The sequence below is a fragment of the Aquarana catesbeiana genome, linkage group LG06 (genome assembly GCF_042186555.1).
Source record: "Aquarana catesbeiana isolate 2022-GZ linkage group LG06, ASM4218655v1, whole genome shotgun sequence".
In the NCBI taxonomy this organism is placed as follows: domain Eukaryota; kingdom Metazoa; phylum Chordata; class Amphibia; order Anura; family Ranidae; genus Aquarana; species Aquarana catesbeiana.
In genome coordinates this window covers 67,581,445-67,598,952 of record NC_133329.1, presented here as the reverse complement: position 1 = coordinate 67,598,952, position 17,508 = coordinate 67,581,445, and the positions used below count along the sequence as shown (strand labels likewise).

General features: G+C 44.1%; 1 protein-coding gene across 17 annotated transcripts in view; it reads right to left on the bottom strand.

The window, feature by feature from the left end:
• LOC141148583 (uncharacterized) overlaps positions 1-17,508 on the bottom strand; it is a 177,803-nt gene that overhangs the window by 113,737 nt on the left and 46,558 nt on the right. For all 17 annotated transcript variants that reach the window (XM_073636148.1, XM_073636149.1, XM_073636153.1 and 14 more), the window contains exon 2: positions 14,262-14,591. In XM_073636148.1, coding sequence (XP_073492249.1) covers positions 14,262-14,591 — 330 coding nt within the window. The remainder of the gene's footprint in view (positions 1-14,261; positions 14,592-17,508) is intronic.

Below are 17,508 nucleotides of genomic sequence, written 5' to 3'. Positions count from 1 at the left end.
CTTCAAAGAGATTTGGGTGGGAGAAGCCTCTACCCCTGTCCCCATTCTTTCCTGGCCTGCTACTTGGACCATGTTCCTGCTTACTACCAGGACCAATATTTTGGCACTGCTGGCAATGTCTCTACTTGCACTGACCCTGGACTGTATAAGGACAGTATCCCTGCCTGTACTATGAACAATATTCTTGCCTGATGCCTGGACTATTCCATTCACTGTCGTTGACCACGTCCCTGCCTGCTGCCTGGATCAGGGCTCTCCTCCTGTGGACAACTGCACTACTAAAACCACAGGTAATATTTTGTTTACCCTTTGCTCAACAGAATGTATTTTAGGGTGTAATTCTTGGTTCTTGCTATGTGTTAGAAATATGAAGGGCCTTCAAAAAAGTGATAGATTGTAAGGAAATTCGATGTGTAATTTGCTAGAACGCCTGAATGTGCTACTTCAATGTTGGGCCTCTGTACGTGGCCAGGCTGTGTAATAGTCTCACACATGCGGTATCGCCATACTCAGGAGGAGTAGCAGAATATATTTTGGGGTGTCATTTTTGCTATGTACATGCTATGTGTTGGAAATATCTTAGAAATTGACAACTTTGTGTAAAAAAAATGCGTTTTCATTTTTTTTCCACATTTTCCAAAACTTCTGGAAAAAAATGAACCGTTCAAAAGACTCATTAGGCCTCATAGATTATACGTTGGGGTGTTTGCTTTCCAAAATGGGGTCACTTTGTGGGCGTTTCCATTGTCCTGGTGCTCCAGGGCCTTCAAAAATGTAATAGGTGGTTGAGAGATTAGATATGCAATTTATGCTCCTATTACAGCAAAAATTGTAATCACATGCCCCTGTTAAACAGGGGCAGAAAAATTGGGCCTTAGGAAGTGGTGGTGGTGCCACAAAACTGCAATCCCTCACAGATACTCTAGTTGAGCGCAAGAACAAGCTCTGCTGCGAAATATTACAGCAAACATTGTAATTACACGCATTAAAAGAAGAAAAAAGTTATTTGGGACTTTAAATGAGGATAGTGGGGCCATTCAAATCCCCTCCTCCATCCCAGTTCAATATTAGAGAAAAAAAGAGAACAAAAGGCAGGACTTTGAATGAGGCACACGGGAGCAGAAGTATAATTTGGATAAAATGGCAATTTTTTAATAAATTCATTCAAATATTCATATATTTACAAACTTATGCACATAGCTATATATTAATATTCTATATTCCATTAAAAGATACATTATAACAAGGACTTTTTTTCAAATATATGAAGAAATAGATATATAAAAAAGTATAAATAATAATATATAAATGTGTAACACATAAAAGTGTCACTAGGAAAAAATAACAAAAACAAAAAAATAAATCAAAATGGAACATCCATACATGGTTAATGATTGTGTGCACAGAGCGGTAGTTGTAAGCTCTATGCGTTTTGGGACCTTATAGCCACTCATCAGGAGAAAAACCGTAGTGACCACCTATGAATTGGGAAAACAGCAATATTTTAAATAGTCTGAAAAGCAAGTGGGCAAATGTAAAACATGAAACCCCACATAAGTACATTTGACTCACGGACTTACTAATATATCTGCGCAATGGTGGTGCAGCCATGAATGTCAAGCCAGCCAGAAGTGCCACATCCCGGAGCTGAGGGAGCGCATCCAGGCGACAAACACTCAACACAGACAACACCCCGAGTGGGTCGGAGTGTGGGAAAAAACAAAAGTAAGTGATGAAGTGAAGGTGGCCTCAATGGGGGGAACCCTGAAAGACGAACAATACCTGAGTGAGTGAGAAAAAATGAAGTGTATGGAGGGTGAGGAAAAATGAAGGACAAATGAGCAAAAAGTAAGGTTGAAGACAGTAGAAAAAAGGAGGAAAAAAGGAAAGAAAGGAAGTGATAAGAAAGAAATAGAAAGGAAGAAAAGAACTTGTGAGAGAGACCATAGCACTGAAAGAAATAGCCAGAGAAAAAGGAAGGGGGAACAATTGGAAGGAAGTGAGTGTAGAGGGAGTGAAAAGAAAAACCTACCTGCTAAAAAGTGAATAAGGGCATGAGGGCCAAAAAACATGTGGTTGCGATGAAAAAGGTGATGAAAGGAGACCGGGGTGTGAGACCCTGCACAAGGGGAGCCTCATGCGGGGAGCGGCGCCACAGAACCGCCCCCAACGTCAGGCACCAGCAACCTAAACGGGTCAGGGAGGCCCCACAACGCTGCCAGTCAACCATCCAAACTGGCCAACAATGAGCGTCAAACCACGCCCCCCAAGCGCTGGAGATGGTGAACCAAGCAGCCGGTATAAGTGTGCCACGAGGATGCCAAACAACTGGCGCAAGAGGCATGATGTTGACGCGCAGTGAAGGAGACTCCGCCCGGACCACGTCAGAACAGGGCGAAGGGGAAATCCCCAGTGCGCGTCGCAGCTCCGGGACCTGACAAAAGAGGCAAGGGCATAGGACAAACAATGGCCGATGCCACCAAAGCGCACATATAGCGCGAAAGATCAAAGTATCAAAGATCAAGAAAATAAAATAGCATCCTGTTATTTATTTCTATATGGGGACAATCAAAATACATAGTTTGAAAGTTGAAAATAAAATAAAAACAACTGAAAAATTAATTGGTAAAGAAAATATATTGATTGATAGTGCGACCATGTGCCTCCATCCCTAATTATTTGATTAAAAGAAGAAAAAAGTTATTTGGGACTTTAAATGAGGATAGTGGGGCCGTTCAAATCCCCTCCTCAATCCCGGGTCAATGTTAAACAGGGGCAGAAAAATTGGGCCTTAGGCACTCGTGGTGGTGCCACAACACTGCAACCCCTCAGAGATACTCTAGTTGAGCGCAAGAACAAGCCCTGCTGCAAAATATTACAGCAAAAATTGTAATTGCAAGCCCTTGTTAAACAGGAGCAGAAAAATTGGCCCTTGGGCACTGGTGGTGATGCCCTGAAACAAAAATGTTCTTAGAAGCTATCAACATGAATATTGAAGAGGAATAGGATAGTCACTCAGCATAACAGGATAATTACTCAGCATAGGCAGTCTTCAAGGGATCTCACATTCATAGAAAAATTAATCGGTTACATCAGCATCAGGTGCTTGGTAGCTGGTGATCCAAGACTGATTCATTTTTATGAAGGTGAGCTGATCAACTGAGTCTGTGGACAGGCGCACTCTGTGATCGGTTACAAAGCCTCCAGCAGCACTGAATGTGCGTTCACAAAGAATGCTGGATGCAGGACAGGCCAGTAGCTCAATTGCATATTGTGCAAGCTCTGGCCAGTGATCCATCCTCAAGACCCAGTAACCCAGTGGATTATCAGTTGGAAAGGTCTCCAAGTCTGATCTTGCCCCTAGGTATTCCTGCACCATGTAAATCGGACGCTGGCGATGGTTGCTGGAACCGATCAGACCTTGGGGCTGCGGACTAGGGATGGGCTTTCTGTTTGGGTCGAACATAAGTTCGACACGAACATTGGCTGTTCGCCCGTTCGCCGAATAGCAAACAATTTGGGGTGTTTGCAGCAAATTTGAAAGCTGCGGAACACTCTTTAAAAATCTATGGGAGAAATCAAAAGTGCTAATTTTAAAGGTTAATATGCATGGTATTGTCATAAAAAGTGTTTGGGGGCCTTGGTCCTGCCCCAGGGGACATGTATCAGTGCAAAAAAAAGTTTTAAAAACTGTTGTTTTTTCGGGAGCAGTGATTTTAATAATGCTTAAAGTGAAACAATAAAAGTGAAATATTCCTTTAAATTTCGTACCTGGGGGGTGTCTATAGTATGCCTGTAAAGTGGCACATGTTTCCCATGTTTAGAACAGTCCAAGAAAAAAATTACCTTTCTAAAGGAAAAAAAGTAATTTAAAAGTACTAGCGCTTGCACCGGCTATAATGAATTGTCGGGTCTCTGCAATACACATAAAAGTCATTAAAAAAACGGCCTGGGATTCCCCTACAATGCATTACCAGGCCCTTTGGGTCTGGTATGAATATTAAGGGGAACCCCAAACCAAAATTAAAAAAAAAAAAATGTGAAGGGTTCCCCCTAAATTCCATACCAGGCCCTTCAGGTGTGGTATGGATATTAAGGGGAACCCCGTGCCAAAATAAAAAAAAATGGCATGGGGTCCCCCTCAAAATCCATACCAGACCTGTATGGATTTTAAAGGGAACCCCGCGCCAAAATTTAAAAAAAATGGCATGGGGGTCCCTCTATAAATCCATACCAGACTCTTTTCCGAGCATGCAACCTGGCAGGCCACAGAAAAAGATGAGAGAGCGCCCCCCTCCTGAACCGTACCAGGCCACATGCCCTCAACATGGGGAGGGCCTCATCCCCACAACCCTTGCCTGGTGGTTGTGGGGGTCTGCGGGCGGGGGGCTTAACAGAATCTGGAAGCCCCCTTTAACAAGGGGGCCCCCAGATCCTGGCCCCCCCCTGTGTGAAATGGTAATGGGGTACCAATGTACCCCTACCATTTCACAAAAAAAGTGTCAAAAATGTTAAAAAAGACAGTAGCCAGTTTTTGACAACTCCTTTATTAATGTCTTCTTCTTTCCCCGCTTCTTCTTCCATCTTCTTCTGGTTTTCATTATTATTATTTTTATATTATTATACAATCAGAATCAGAGGGCCCTGCTCCTTAGAGCTTACAATCTAAGAGGGAAGGTCAAGAGATACAAGAGGTAATAACTGTGGGTGATGTGCTTCTCTGAAGAGATGAGCTTTCAGGGATCGTCTGAAAGTGGATAAATTAGGAGAAAATCGGACGGATTGGGGTAGAGCATTCCAGAGGATGGGAGAGGCTCTGGAGAGGTCCTAAAGGCGAGCATGGGATGAGGTGACAAGGGAGTTTGAGAGCAGGAGGTCTTGGGAGGAGCGAAGAGGATGATTAGGTTGGTATTTTTAGACTAGGTTAGAGATGTAGCTGGGGGCCAGGTTGTGGATGGCTTTGTAAGTTATAGTTAGTATCTTGAATTTAATTCGGTGACTGAGTGGCAGCCAATGGAGGGATTGGCAAAGGGTATAGCAGACGCTGAGCGGTTTGTGAGGTGGATGAGCCTGGCAGCAATGTTCATGATGAACTGAAGTGGGGATAGCCTATTTAGAGGTAAGCCAATGAGGAGGGAGTTGCAGTAGTCGAAGCGGGAGATGACCATCGCGTGGATTAAAAGCTTTGTGGTGACATTGGTTAGGAAGGTGCCTATCTTGGAGATGTTGCGGAGGTTGAGGCGGCAAATTTTGGATAGTGCTAGAATGTGGAGCCGAAAGGTTAGTTCAGAGTCCAGGATTACACCTAGGACTTTGTCGTGGGGAGATGGGTTGACAGTTGAGCCGTTGATATTGACAGAGAAATCAGGGGAAGTGGCACCTGAGGGAGGAAATATCATGAGCTTGGTTTTGGATAGGTTGGATTTGAGGAAGTGATGTAACTTCCAGGCTGATATGTCTTCTAGTAAATTGGTAATGCGTGAGGAGACATATGGAGAGAGCTGGGGGGTAGAGAGATAGATTTGGGTGTCATCAGCATAGAGATGATATTTAAAGCCATGAGAGGCAATCAACTGACCCAGGGAGGCGGTGTAGATTGAGAAAAGGAGAGGTCCAAGAACAGAACCTTGGGGGACCCCAACGGAGAAAGGAAAAGGAGAGGAGGAAGTAAAGTTGTAACTGACACTGAAGGAGCGGTGGGATAGGTAGGATGAGAACCAGCGAAGAGTACAGTCACGGAGACCAAAGGAGTGGAGTTTATTGAGGAGGAGGGGGTGGTCCACTGTGTCAAAGGCAGCAGAGAGATCCAGGAGAAGTAGTACAGAATAGTGTCCACTGGTTTTAGTCGTTAGTAGGTCATTTGAGAGTTTAAGAAGAGCAGTTTCCATGGAGTGTTGAGGGCGAAATCTGGACTGAAGGGGATCAAGAAGTTTATTCATGGTCAGATGGTCACTTAGTCTGTTGTAGACTAGTCTTTCAAGAAGTTTGGAGGAGAAGGTGAGTAAGGAGATGGGACATAGGTTGTTAAGATTGGTGGGGTCCCGTGAGGGCTTTTTAAGTATGGGGGTGACTAGCGCATGTTTTAGAGAGTTTGGGAAGATGCCACAAGAGAGGGTGAGCGTAGCATTTGCGAGGAAGCAGGATCCAGGGGGCAGGTGGTTAGATGAGTGTTAGATAAAAGTTTAGCAACCTCATTAATAGTAGCAGGGTTGAATGAGGTAAGTAATGATTGTATCTGTGGACATGGGGTGTTGCATGGGGGAGGTTTTTGCACATTGAAGATCTCCTCATGAATTGTATAAATCTTAGTTTTGAAGTGATTGGCGATCTCCTGGGCAGTTAGTGAGTTGGTGGGTGGAGGCAGTGGAGGACAGAGTAGAGTGTTGAAGGTAGAGAAGAGTTGACGTGGACTGGATGAGAAGGTGTTAATGAGTGTGATAAAGTAGGTCTGTTTGGCAGTGTGAAGGCAGGAATAGTATTTTAGGAGAGCAGATTTATATTGTGTGAAGTCTTCCTGGAACTTAGTCTTATGCCACAGGCTCTCAAGAGCACGGCTACGTTTTCTGAGACTTCTGGTGTCATCTGTTTGCCAGGGTTGTAGCAGTCGGGGCATAATTCTGTGTGTAGTGAAGGTGGCAAGCTTGTCTAGGGAGGAAGACAGTGAGCTGTTGTAGATGAAAGTGGCTAGGTTGGGGCAGGACATGGATGAGATTTTGTCATAGAGGTGATCAGTAGCAGAGTAGAGAAGAGAAGGGTTGAGGTGGTGAAGGTTTCTACGTGTAACTGTTAGGCGGTTGGAGGGAGAGGAGGTGGTCTTCATTCGTTTTTCTTCCTCCATCTTGTTCTTACAGGAAATTGTAACCTCCCAGGCTCTGGAAACGCATTGCACAAACCTTTCTGCAAGGCCTCCCGAAGATGTTTCATCCTCTGCTCCCTCTGCGAAGGCTGGATAAGTTCCACAACCTTACCCTTGTAACGTGGATCAAGAAGGGTTATCAGCCAGTAATGATCCCTCTCCTTGATACCACAAATCCGAGGGCCCTTTCGCAGGCTTTGCAGGATCAGGGAGGCCATGCAGCGAAGGTTTTGCTGATGTCTACTTCCATCTACTAAGCTTGTTTGGACCCCCCTGAATAAGGGCGGTCACAGGCTTTTTGGTAAGCCTTCATTTTTTCTATCCGGTGGTGGGCAAACATTGAATGGTGGAGATTCATCCCTGAACCTGCATAGAACATTTATACAACAAACACATTTTTTGGACTTTTATGATTTTATTCACTTTCTTATAGTTTTTGTGTTTCATGTGTTTTTTAAGTCAATACTTTAGAGCACCTTATACATTGTCTAATCACGAATGATATGGATTTTGTCACTGTGTTTTAATAATAGAATTTATCACTATTTATTTACATTAGCTAGCCCAGCGCTGCACTTCTTAAAGTTGTATATGTTTTTTGTGCCCTTATATCGGGGTTATAGTGCATAGAAGCAGGACCATTTTTTATTTACACTTTTATTTACACTTTTCACACACCTAGCGCAATTCTTTTCTTTTGCTTTTTTAGTGGCCTGTGAGCGTCTGCCTCTCCTTGGTGGCCTTCCAGACATGCTGTAAAATTTTATTAGCAAAACACCGCCGGAAGTTTACTAGAAAAAGTACACCAGGAATGGCCTGCAGTCAGATATAGGCTTGGCTAGACTAGAATGCAGTGGCTATATATGTATATATATATATTTAATGCACTGCAGATCACTAAATCACCTGCCTGCTTGCCTGAAAGTATATTTGAAAACGTACACCAGGAATGGCCTGCAGTCAGATATAGGCTTGGCTAGACTAGAATGCAGTGGATATATATATATATATATATATATATATATATATATATATAGGAAACTGTATATATATTTAATGCACTGAAAATCACTGAATCACCTGCCTTCCTGCCTGAAAGTATATTTGAAAACGTACACCAGGAATGGCCTGCAGTCAGATATAGGCTTGGCTAGACTAGAATGCAGTGGATATATATGTAGGAGACTGTATATATATTTTATGCACTGCAGATCACTGAATCACCTGCCTGCCTGAAAGTATATTTGAAAACGTACACCAGGAATGGCCTGCAGTCAGATATAGGCTTGGCTAGACTAGAATGCAGTGGGTATATTTATGTAGGAGACTGTATATATATTTTGAAGCACTGCAGATCACTGAATCACCTGCCTGCCTGCCTGAAAGTCTATTTGAAAATGTACACCAGGAATGGCCTGCAGTCAGATATAGGCTTAGCTAGACTAAAATGCAGTGGATATATATGTAGGACACTGTATATATATTTAATGCACTGCAGATCACTGAATCACCTGCCTGCCTGCCTGAATGAATATTTGAAAACGTACACCAGGAATGGCCTGCAGTCAGATATAGGCTTGACTTGACTAGAATGCAGTAGATATATATATATGTAGGAGACTGTATATATATTTTATGCACTGCAGATCACTGAATCACCTGCCTGCCTGAAAGTATATTTGAAAACGTACACCAGGAATGGCCTGCAGTCAGATATAGGCTTGGTTAGACTAGAATGCAGTAGATATATGTATGTAGGAGACTGTATATATATTTTATGCACTGCAGCTCACTGAATCGCCTGCCTGCTCAATCTCAATGAAATGACACACTCTCTCTCGGTCAATGCCAGCAACACACTATACATGGCCGACGTGCAGGTGGCCTTATACAGTGTGGGGCGTGGACTTAACCCCCTGAGCCATAATTGGCCAAAGGCACATATCAAGCGTTTGGGCGTTAATCATTATATTTCATTAGCCAAAATAATCATTTATTCTGGCAATTTAAATAAATTAATGCTCAGGCACTAAACTTGCCTAGTATTAACATGTGTTTAGATACGTTTATATGCATCAAGTGTTTTTTCTGGCAAAACGCTGCTGCTCTTGGATGCACTGGCAGTGAAGAAAACCTCGAAATGCCTATGTGTGCATGGACGCATAGGCTAACATGCAGGGGAGTTTAGAGGCAGAAAAAAAGGCCAGACTCTCTTAGGCTCCATGCACACTAGCAGCTGTAAAAAGCACCAGAAAAATGCCGGAAACAAAAACTCTCATATTTAGCATTTTTTTCCCAGCGTTTAGCACTTTATGTGCTTGTGTTTAGCAGCAACTAGCATGTTGTTAAGGAACAGACGGCCACCGCATCCTTAACAACCAATACTCATCAGCTATCAGGCCGCTTGCATTTATAAGGGTCTGGTATGTATTTTGGGAGGACCCCACACCATTTAAAAAAAAAAAATTGGCATGGGGTTCCCCTCAAAATCCATAGCAGACCTAAGGGCCCTTTTTCTCAAGTTTTAATTGCCAGCAATTCTTTTGTTTACATTCAGACTTTAGCTGGGAACCACACTGACAGCTAATGAGTCACATGTTGTTAAGCTATTCACTGGTTGTTAAGGACGCTGGCGACTGTCCACTAAGAAAGAAAAAAAAGCTGGAAATCGGTGCTTAGCATCGGTTAGCAGCATTTAGGAGCTTGTAGGCAAGGCCGGCGCTACCAATAGGCAAATTAGGCAGCCACCTAAGGCGCACTAGGGCGCAGCCAGGTTTCCCTACTCTCTGTCTCTGCGTTATGTACGTTTTCGGTGCTGTGTATCAATAGCTCTATAATAAATGTAATAACCTCTAGTGGGCGGTGCTGGTTGGGATGAAGCATGCACATCAAGGGGGGTGCAGGGGATGCCACTGCTGCATGTAACTCAGGTAGGGAGCAGCACTGACATGTCCCGACGGAACGGAAGCAAACATCCCCTGCGCACCTGGCACCTCTATCAGTGACCTGTCTCGACCTGGTGATCATCCCAGTCAGTAAAGCCAGCTCTGCCCATACATCCAGTGATTCTAGTGACCCAGCCCCCCTGTGTCACCACTGTGCTCCTCCCGGCCTATCCAGTACAGCAGCAGCGTGCTGTAGCCTATAGGAGTAGTGGGCGCTCTGGGGTCAGTGCCTGGTGACAGCTGGAGGCAGGGTTTGTTTCTGGCAGGGTCCTCGATGCAGCAGAGCCCCGGTGAGTGAAGAACACTGATGTATATATACTGTATAGTGTCTGTTCAGTCCTCACATGTGTGATGTCATCATACCGAGTACATGGCCTCCTCTCTCCCCCCTCCTCCTCCTCCTCTTCCGCTCTCCCCCCCTTTTCCTCTCCCCCCACCTTTTCCTCTCCTCTCTTCCTCTCCCCTCTTCCCTCTTCCCTCCTCCTCTCCCCCTCCTTCATCCCCTCTCCCCACTCCTTTTCCCCCCTCCTCCTTTCCCCCTCCTCCTCTCACTCCCTACCTCCTCCTCTCTCCATCTCTCTCCCCCCCAGTACATAGCACACCCCTCAACCCTGCACTCTGTACACAGCACACCCCTCAACCCTGTACTCTGTACACAGCGCACCCCGCAACCCTGCACAATGTATGCAGTGCACCCCGCAACCCTGCACTTTTTATTCAGTGCACCCTGCACTCTGTACATAGCACACCTCTAAACCCTGCGATCTGTAAGTAGTGCACCCCGCAACTCTGCACTCTGTGCGTAGCATACCCCGCAACCCTGCACTCTGTATGTAGCGCACCACACAACCCTGCTCTCTGTACGTAGCGCACCTCGCAACCCTGCACTGTGTACATAGCGTACCTCCCAACCCTGTACTCTGTGCATACCACACCCCGCAACCCTGCATTCAGTGCGTAGTGCACCCCGCAACCCTGCATTCAGTACATAGCGCACCCTGTACCCTACACTCAGTATGTAGCGCACCCCGCAACCCTGCCCTCTTTATATAGTAAAAGAACACTGTGTGCAATACACACTCCTGACTCCTGCAACCTCTACCGTATACATAGGCAGGGCAAAGTGGGTGGAGTCAGGGGGCGGCAAAATGAGGTTTCACCTAGGGTGTCAAAAATCCTTGCACTAGCCCTGCTTGTAGGAGCTGTCCCCATTTTTGTCAGCTGTTGCTCCCAAAGACACAAAAAAATTAGTTTTTTTTCTGCTCCTACAAGCTGAAGCTTCAAAATCGCTTCTAGACTAAAATAGTGTGCATGGACACATAGGATAACACTATTTGTTTCTAGAAGCAGAAAACAAAATGCTCAAAGCTGCTGTTTTTTGAGCTACAGTAGTGTGCATGGAGCCTTAACAGCCACGTTAAAAAACACCCAGTGGGGGGGGGGGGGGGTGGTCTGGACATGGCCGAGTGAAGAAGTGTACTTACAGAGCTCCCGGCCCTCACCTGTCTTCCCCAGCTTTTTTTACTCAAATCTCGAATAACACAATATTTGCACAGAGCCCAACTAGTAGACGTCTGGAGATTACAACACTCTGGAGAAAAAGACCATACTTTCTATTCCTCCCCACACAAAGTATACTTGAGAATTGATGACTTTCTGGTCCCTCATCAGCATTTACAAGCAGTAAGTGAATCCAGCATAGGGAATATCACATGATCAGATCATGCTTCTGTCTCCATATGCTACTCACTCTCGACAGTTCTGACCACCAACACCCGTTTTTGGAGGTTAAACGAAAGTCTTCTACAGACCCCAGAAGTTCTAACAGATGTCACCAAGAAATTGAAGAACTAGTTTTCGACCAACAACCAACCAGACTGTGACCCAGGTATCCTGTGGAAAGCCCACAAGACAGTAATCAGAGGAGTACCGATTAACCGATTATGTCCCTTAACAAAATCCATGTGGTAGAGCTCCAGCATAAACAAACACCTACTTCCTCTCTGGAGAATGAACTATTGTCCCTCTGGTGGCAAACAGCGGATTTATTGCATTACAGAGCTAAAGCGGCACTTCAATTTTCTCGCAAGCTCAGTAACAATAAGTGTGGAAATTATTAGCCAAATCAGTCAGAGATCACAAACTTACCACATATACCGTATATACTCGAGTATAAGTCGACCCGAATATAAACCTAATTTTATAACAAAAAACTGGGAAAACTTATTGACTCGAGTATAAGCCTAGGGTGAGAAATGCACAGCTACTGTAAGTGGAAAAGAGGGTCAACAATGCCTATTAGCAGCCTCACTGTGCCCATTTGCATCGATCTCAAGCTTTTTACAAAGATCCTGGCCACTCGACTTGCACAACAGTTACAAGACATAGTTCATCTAGACCAGGTAGGTTTTATCCCCTCAAGGGAAGCTAGGGATAACACCACAGAAGTCCTTAATCTGATCCATGTTGCCTCTATGAATTGTACACCCTGCGTATTTCTCAGTATGGATTCTGAAAAAGCATTGATCGGGTTAACTGGGTATTTATGTCATTCCCAGTTTGTCAATGATACAGATTCCATCACATTATTTCAAACAAGTACACTCGCTTTTTGTCAAATTCATCTGGACACATTCAAAACCTCATCTACTCAGACAATACCTTACGCTACCCAAACATTACAGGGGCTTGACTCTTCCAGACGTAAGGAATTACTATCTGGCAGTACATCTGGGGAGAATCTTTGACTGGAGTTGGCACAATGGACATAAAATCTGGGCACAATTGGAGCAGCCCAGACTGTTATCCTTTTGAAGGGAGCTGTGTGGTGCTTTGCCTGTTTGCCTACCATATTGAAATCCCATCTCCTAAGAGGCACCACACTTCATCTCTGCTCCAAGGCTATCTCCTCAGCTTCGCTCTCCACCAGAGAATCCCCTCTGTTACCTATCTTGGGCAACCTAGCATTTCCTCCTGGACTTGGACGGTCTGAATTCCAGACACTCTCTCAGACGGGGTCGCGATTGTGCCCTCCATGTTCTAGATGGAAACCAATGGCCTTCCTTCCAGTCCTTGATGTGTGAGAATGGTTGTTTCCAGCTGCCTTTTTGGAGCCTGATACAGCGCCATCACTTTCTACACTCCCTAGCAAATCCTATTTAATTTAATCGGATCTTCATGACCTTTGAAGACTACTGTATGGATGACGGAACTCTGCCACAAGTGTTATCCAAAACACATGCTTTTCTCAATTCCCCTCCTGAACAACCGCAACTGTCTTTCCTACAGAAATGGGAGGCTGACTTAAATCGTTCCTTTTCAGTAGTGGAACAAAAAAATATTCTTAAATTTTCCTTAAAGTTGTTGATCTGTACGAAAATACAAAATGATAAAATCCTGACTAGATGGTACTATACACCACAATTGTTAAACAAATACTACCCAACCACCACCGATAGCTGTTACAGATGCCAAACAGACAGAGGATCGTTCCTTCATATCTTTTGGTCTTGCCCTAAGCTAAACTTTTTTTGGATGACTTTCCGCAATATAACCCAAAAACTCACTAACTATAATATTCCCAATGATCCGGCCTTCTTTTTATTCCACATTACCACAATCCCAGTGAAACACTACCAAAAATCAATCATGCAACCTTTATTTAATGCTGCCAAAGCTTGCATTCCCCTATTCTGCGCAAGGTAGAAGATATAAATAAGTTAGAAGATGTAGTCCTCACAGCACAAAATAAACAGGAAAAGCATTCTAAAATGTGGGGACTATGGAACATGTTAGTTTTATCTGATGAAGTGTCACTATTCCGCTCATAGATGGGTATGTGATGCAGGTTCACTTGTACATGCAACTGTTGGAAGTCCATTGCCATCCAGGATCCTTCTTTATTCCACTCCCCTCCCCTTCCCCCCTTCCCACCCCCTCTTCCCTCCCATCTCCTCTCAAATCTTCTTCTTTTTTCAGTTTTTTCCTCACTACCTTCTTCCATCCATTCTTTTCCCTAGAACAATTTTTTCCGCCCCATCTGTTCTTAGGAACACATAATCTGCAGGGATTAGGCGGTTCAGAGTTTATTTGTGTGAGAACTCGGCACAGTTTGTCACCAAATGAAACTATTGATTGTATTTGTGATATCTCATTCCTTGGACCCAATGACTGAACATGAATGATGACATTGTGTGTAAATGTAACTGTGGCCGTTTTATGCTATTGTACTTGAATTTTGCCTCCCCTGCGCTCTGAATTAATAAAATGTTATATTTGAAAATAAAAATGTGGCCTCAGTGGCAGATCTGTAATTATGAAGTGAAATATAAATACAGGATCATTTTAGCTTGCTGCTGGCATAGAGAGAATAAAGCTGGTGAAAATATTTTAGTTCTGTAAGCAAGGAGCAGAGGATAACTATTCCTGCAATAAAATAATAAAAATCTGAATTTCTTTACCTGAAATTTCCACTTTGATCTTTTTCTCCCTTTCTATAGGGCTATCAGTCACTGAACATGTGTAGATTCCACCATCTGATAGAAATGTATTAGAGATGGTCAGATGAGCGATTCCATTCAATGCTTGATCTATATCCAATGAATATCTGGGATCAGCTGATGTCACAATGTTATCATAGCTTAGGATATGTTTTCCTTCTAAATCCCAAACAACTGCAAAATATCTGGGATCTGCAGGAAGTTTATCTGCTGTGAAGGTGCAGGGAATTTGTGCAATGGATCCAACTCTGGCTTCATATGTAGAAGGTCCCGTCATCTGTAGAGCTGCACCTGCATGAGATAGAAATTAAATTTATACTTACAGTAAAGTGAGGTCAGGTGATCACGTAAAACATCCAATTACATCTCAGAGAAATAGAGCTATTTCCTTGCATGAATAGATATTTGGCACCCTCTGATATGTGTGCTAGAATTAGAGCAGGCAAACCATACTCTGACTCCCACTGTAAATTTGTGAATCTTAATTGGCTCAGGGTTCATTAGCGTTCAGGGCTGGGTGACTCATCACGGCAGCTATCTGGTGCCTCCCCTTGGTCTGGAAGGTTGGAGAACCTTCTAGAACTAGAGGGTTGGGGTTAGGAGGAGTTGCCTTGAATATTTATGGGGCCACGGCCAATCCCCAGTGGTGGGCTGGCAGGGGACTGAGACAACCCCATAAATAGAGATGGTCATTCCAGTGGGGGAAGTTGGGTGGAAGATTGAGATGCCGTGTTAATTTTACATTAATTCTCTCATGTTGCCCGTTAAGGGATAAGTGAAAGGGTTTGTGTGAATGTACTGTAGCGATACCCCATTGGAGCTGCTGGTTAACATGGGTCCTCTGTTCTTGACCTCAACCTTTTTAAAGACCTTAGCTCTTCTGACACACCAGGCTGAGTACACAAACCCACAGCATCACAGGGAATCACTGGCAGCAACACTAAGTACCCAGCAGTAATGCTATTTCAAAGAACTCATACACCAAATCAATTAGTAAAAGAAACTTAATATATTGTCATCCAACAAAGTAAGTAATAGGCATGCAGAGATAAAAGGTATAAACTGAACAATGATAATATTATACTTTGGTATACACAATAAAGATGTAGCACTCTCTTTGTTAGGTTGCCAGGATGTTAGGCAAATTGAGTTCTTTTTGTCTAATCTGTAACCAGTGGAGCAGTTTGATTGATTCCCCCTTTATTGTAGAGAGTTGTAGAATAATAGTGGGTTGGAAAGTCAAGTAAGCAGTCTGAATGTTTGTGGGACTTCAGTCAATCCCTGAAGGGGGGGGGTAGCCCAGTAGGTGGCTGATGAGCACAGATGAGCAAGGTAGATTAATGGGTGCCAGACACTTCTTGAATGCAAAGAGATTTATTGTCTCTTAAACAGAACTTTGGGAGAGAGGGTTAGGGCCAGGACACCCTTTAGTAGGTGCAATGTTAATTGGCAGACTCCGAGATCTATATAGGTAGACAGCCATGCAGGGAAAGGCATCCGGCTTGACACTACATCTGCACAAGTAGGATCGCTGTCTCCTATGGCAACAGTCTTGCAACAGTTTCTTTTGTAATAAACTTCTTTCCTTCCTCTACAATTTCCTCTTGTAGATCTTCACTCAACTGAGCTCCCAGTCTCTCTCACTAAACTTGCTGATCCACTGCCACTGGATCCCCTGAGCTCTTCCAATCTTATTACACAGTATCTTCCTCAAGCGTCACCCCCGTGTCCCTGCTGGGTTCCTAGCTTGGCACTCATAGATACTCCTCAAGCGTCACCTCACTGGCCTGCTCAGTCCCTGGCTTGGCACACAAGACTGCTCTGCAAGCGTCACCTCCACTGGCTGAGTCCCTGGCTTGACACCTGCTGAGAGTTTCCCAATTCGTGACGGTCCCCGGTTGGTGAGAATACTGCTCTGGTACTTGCTTCAGCTACTCACTGTGGTCCATGGTAACAAGGTGGATGGTCCCTTAGTGGTGACAGCTTCCCCTCTACCTCCCAACAGGACAGGTTCTCCGGCCGGCAGAACTGTCACTTCTGGTTGGACTGCAAGCCGCAGTCCCAACCCTACGCTGCTCTCTTGCTTCTGGATAGGCCCCTCAGACAGCCTAGCAGCCAGATGTGCCCAGGGAAGGCCTCAGGCTCTGGCCTAGCAGCCCGGGGCAGCACAACACACGTCCACCCAGACAGCCACCCAGGTGGCACAGAACCCTGATCACCTGACCTCACCTAAATAAATAGGCTCTCCCAGCAGGCCAAGGGCTCCAAGTAAATCCCTGCCCATTGGCTGAGGTATCCCAGTCATTCCTACTCTGCCCTTGCAATGCCCTTGTCTTATCTAATGTCACCAGTTATCCGGCCATCTAGTGACAGAAGAGAGAAGTGCCTCAATTCCAGAATTAGGGTGAAAATATTTGACCTCCTAACAATTGGCCAAGGAAACTACCGCCTGGCAACTAAATTTAACAGAATTCCTGCCTAAATGTCAGAGTGCTACCTCTAGATTACACAGAAAAAAATAAGAGAATAAATTAGTTAAAACTGTAGCGATACCCCGAGAGGAGCCACTAAATTGTTTTGTAATTTCTCTGCACACCTGAAGATGACACTACCTATGTGCAGAAAAGCAATCTCTCAGGTCACCCTTTATATAACCCAAAAGGACTCTACAACTAATTGGGTCAGTAAGGTATACATAGGTTGATACCCTATATGAGGGATAAGTGGGTGTAGAGTACACCTAGATAAGGGACAACCTCTGCCTAAAAACCACTAAAGGGTGAGTTCATAGTGATGAACTTTAAATACACCAGTGCCCTGAAAAGTGACCAGACAGGTCACTCTTTATATGGCATGAAAAATTAGGTCACAATAATATAATAATGAAACCGCACCCTACATATGGGGGTGAGAGGATGTAGGGATCCACCTATTGAGGGTGAGTGTGCAATGATGCTCCTATGACACCACTATAAACATACTAAAAAAACTAAATTAAATTAACCAGTGATAATAGTGAGTACACCCTCGTATTAAAAAAAGAAAAAGATATTGTAACATAAAGTCCAAAGACTATATATATCCAGACACTGTAATGTTGTAAATTGTCCAAACACCACTAAGTGGTAAAAACAAACAGTGCTCCAAAACTGCTGTATTGAGTGTGGTGAAAAATAAGAAAATAATATTGTTTACCAAAAAAAAAATA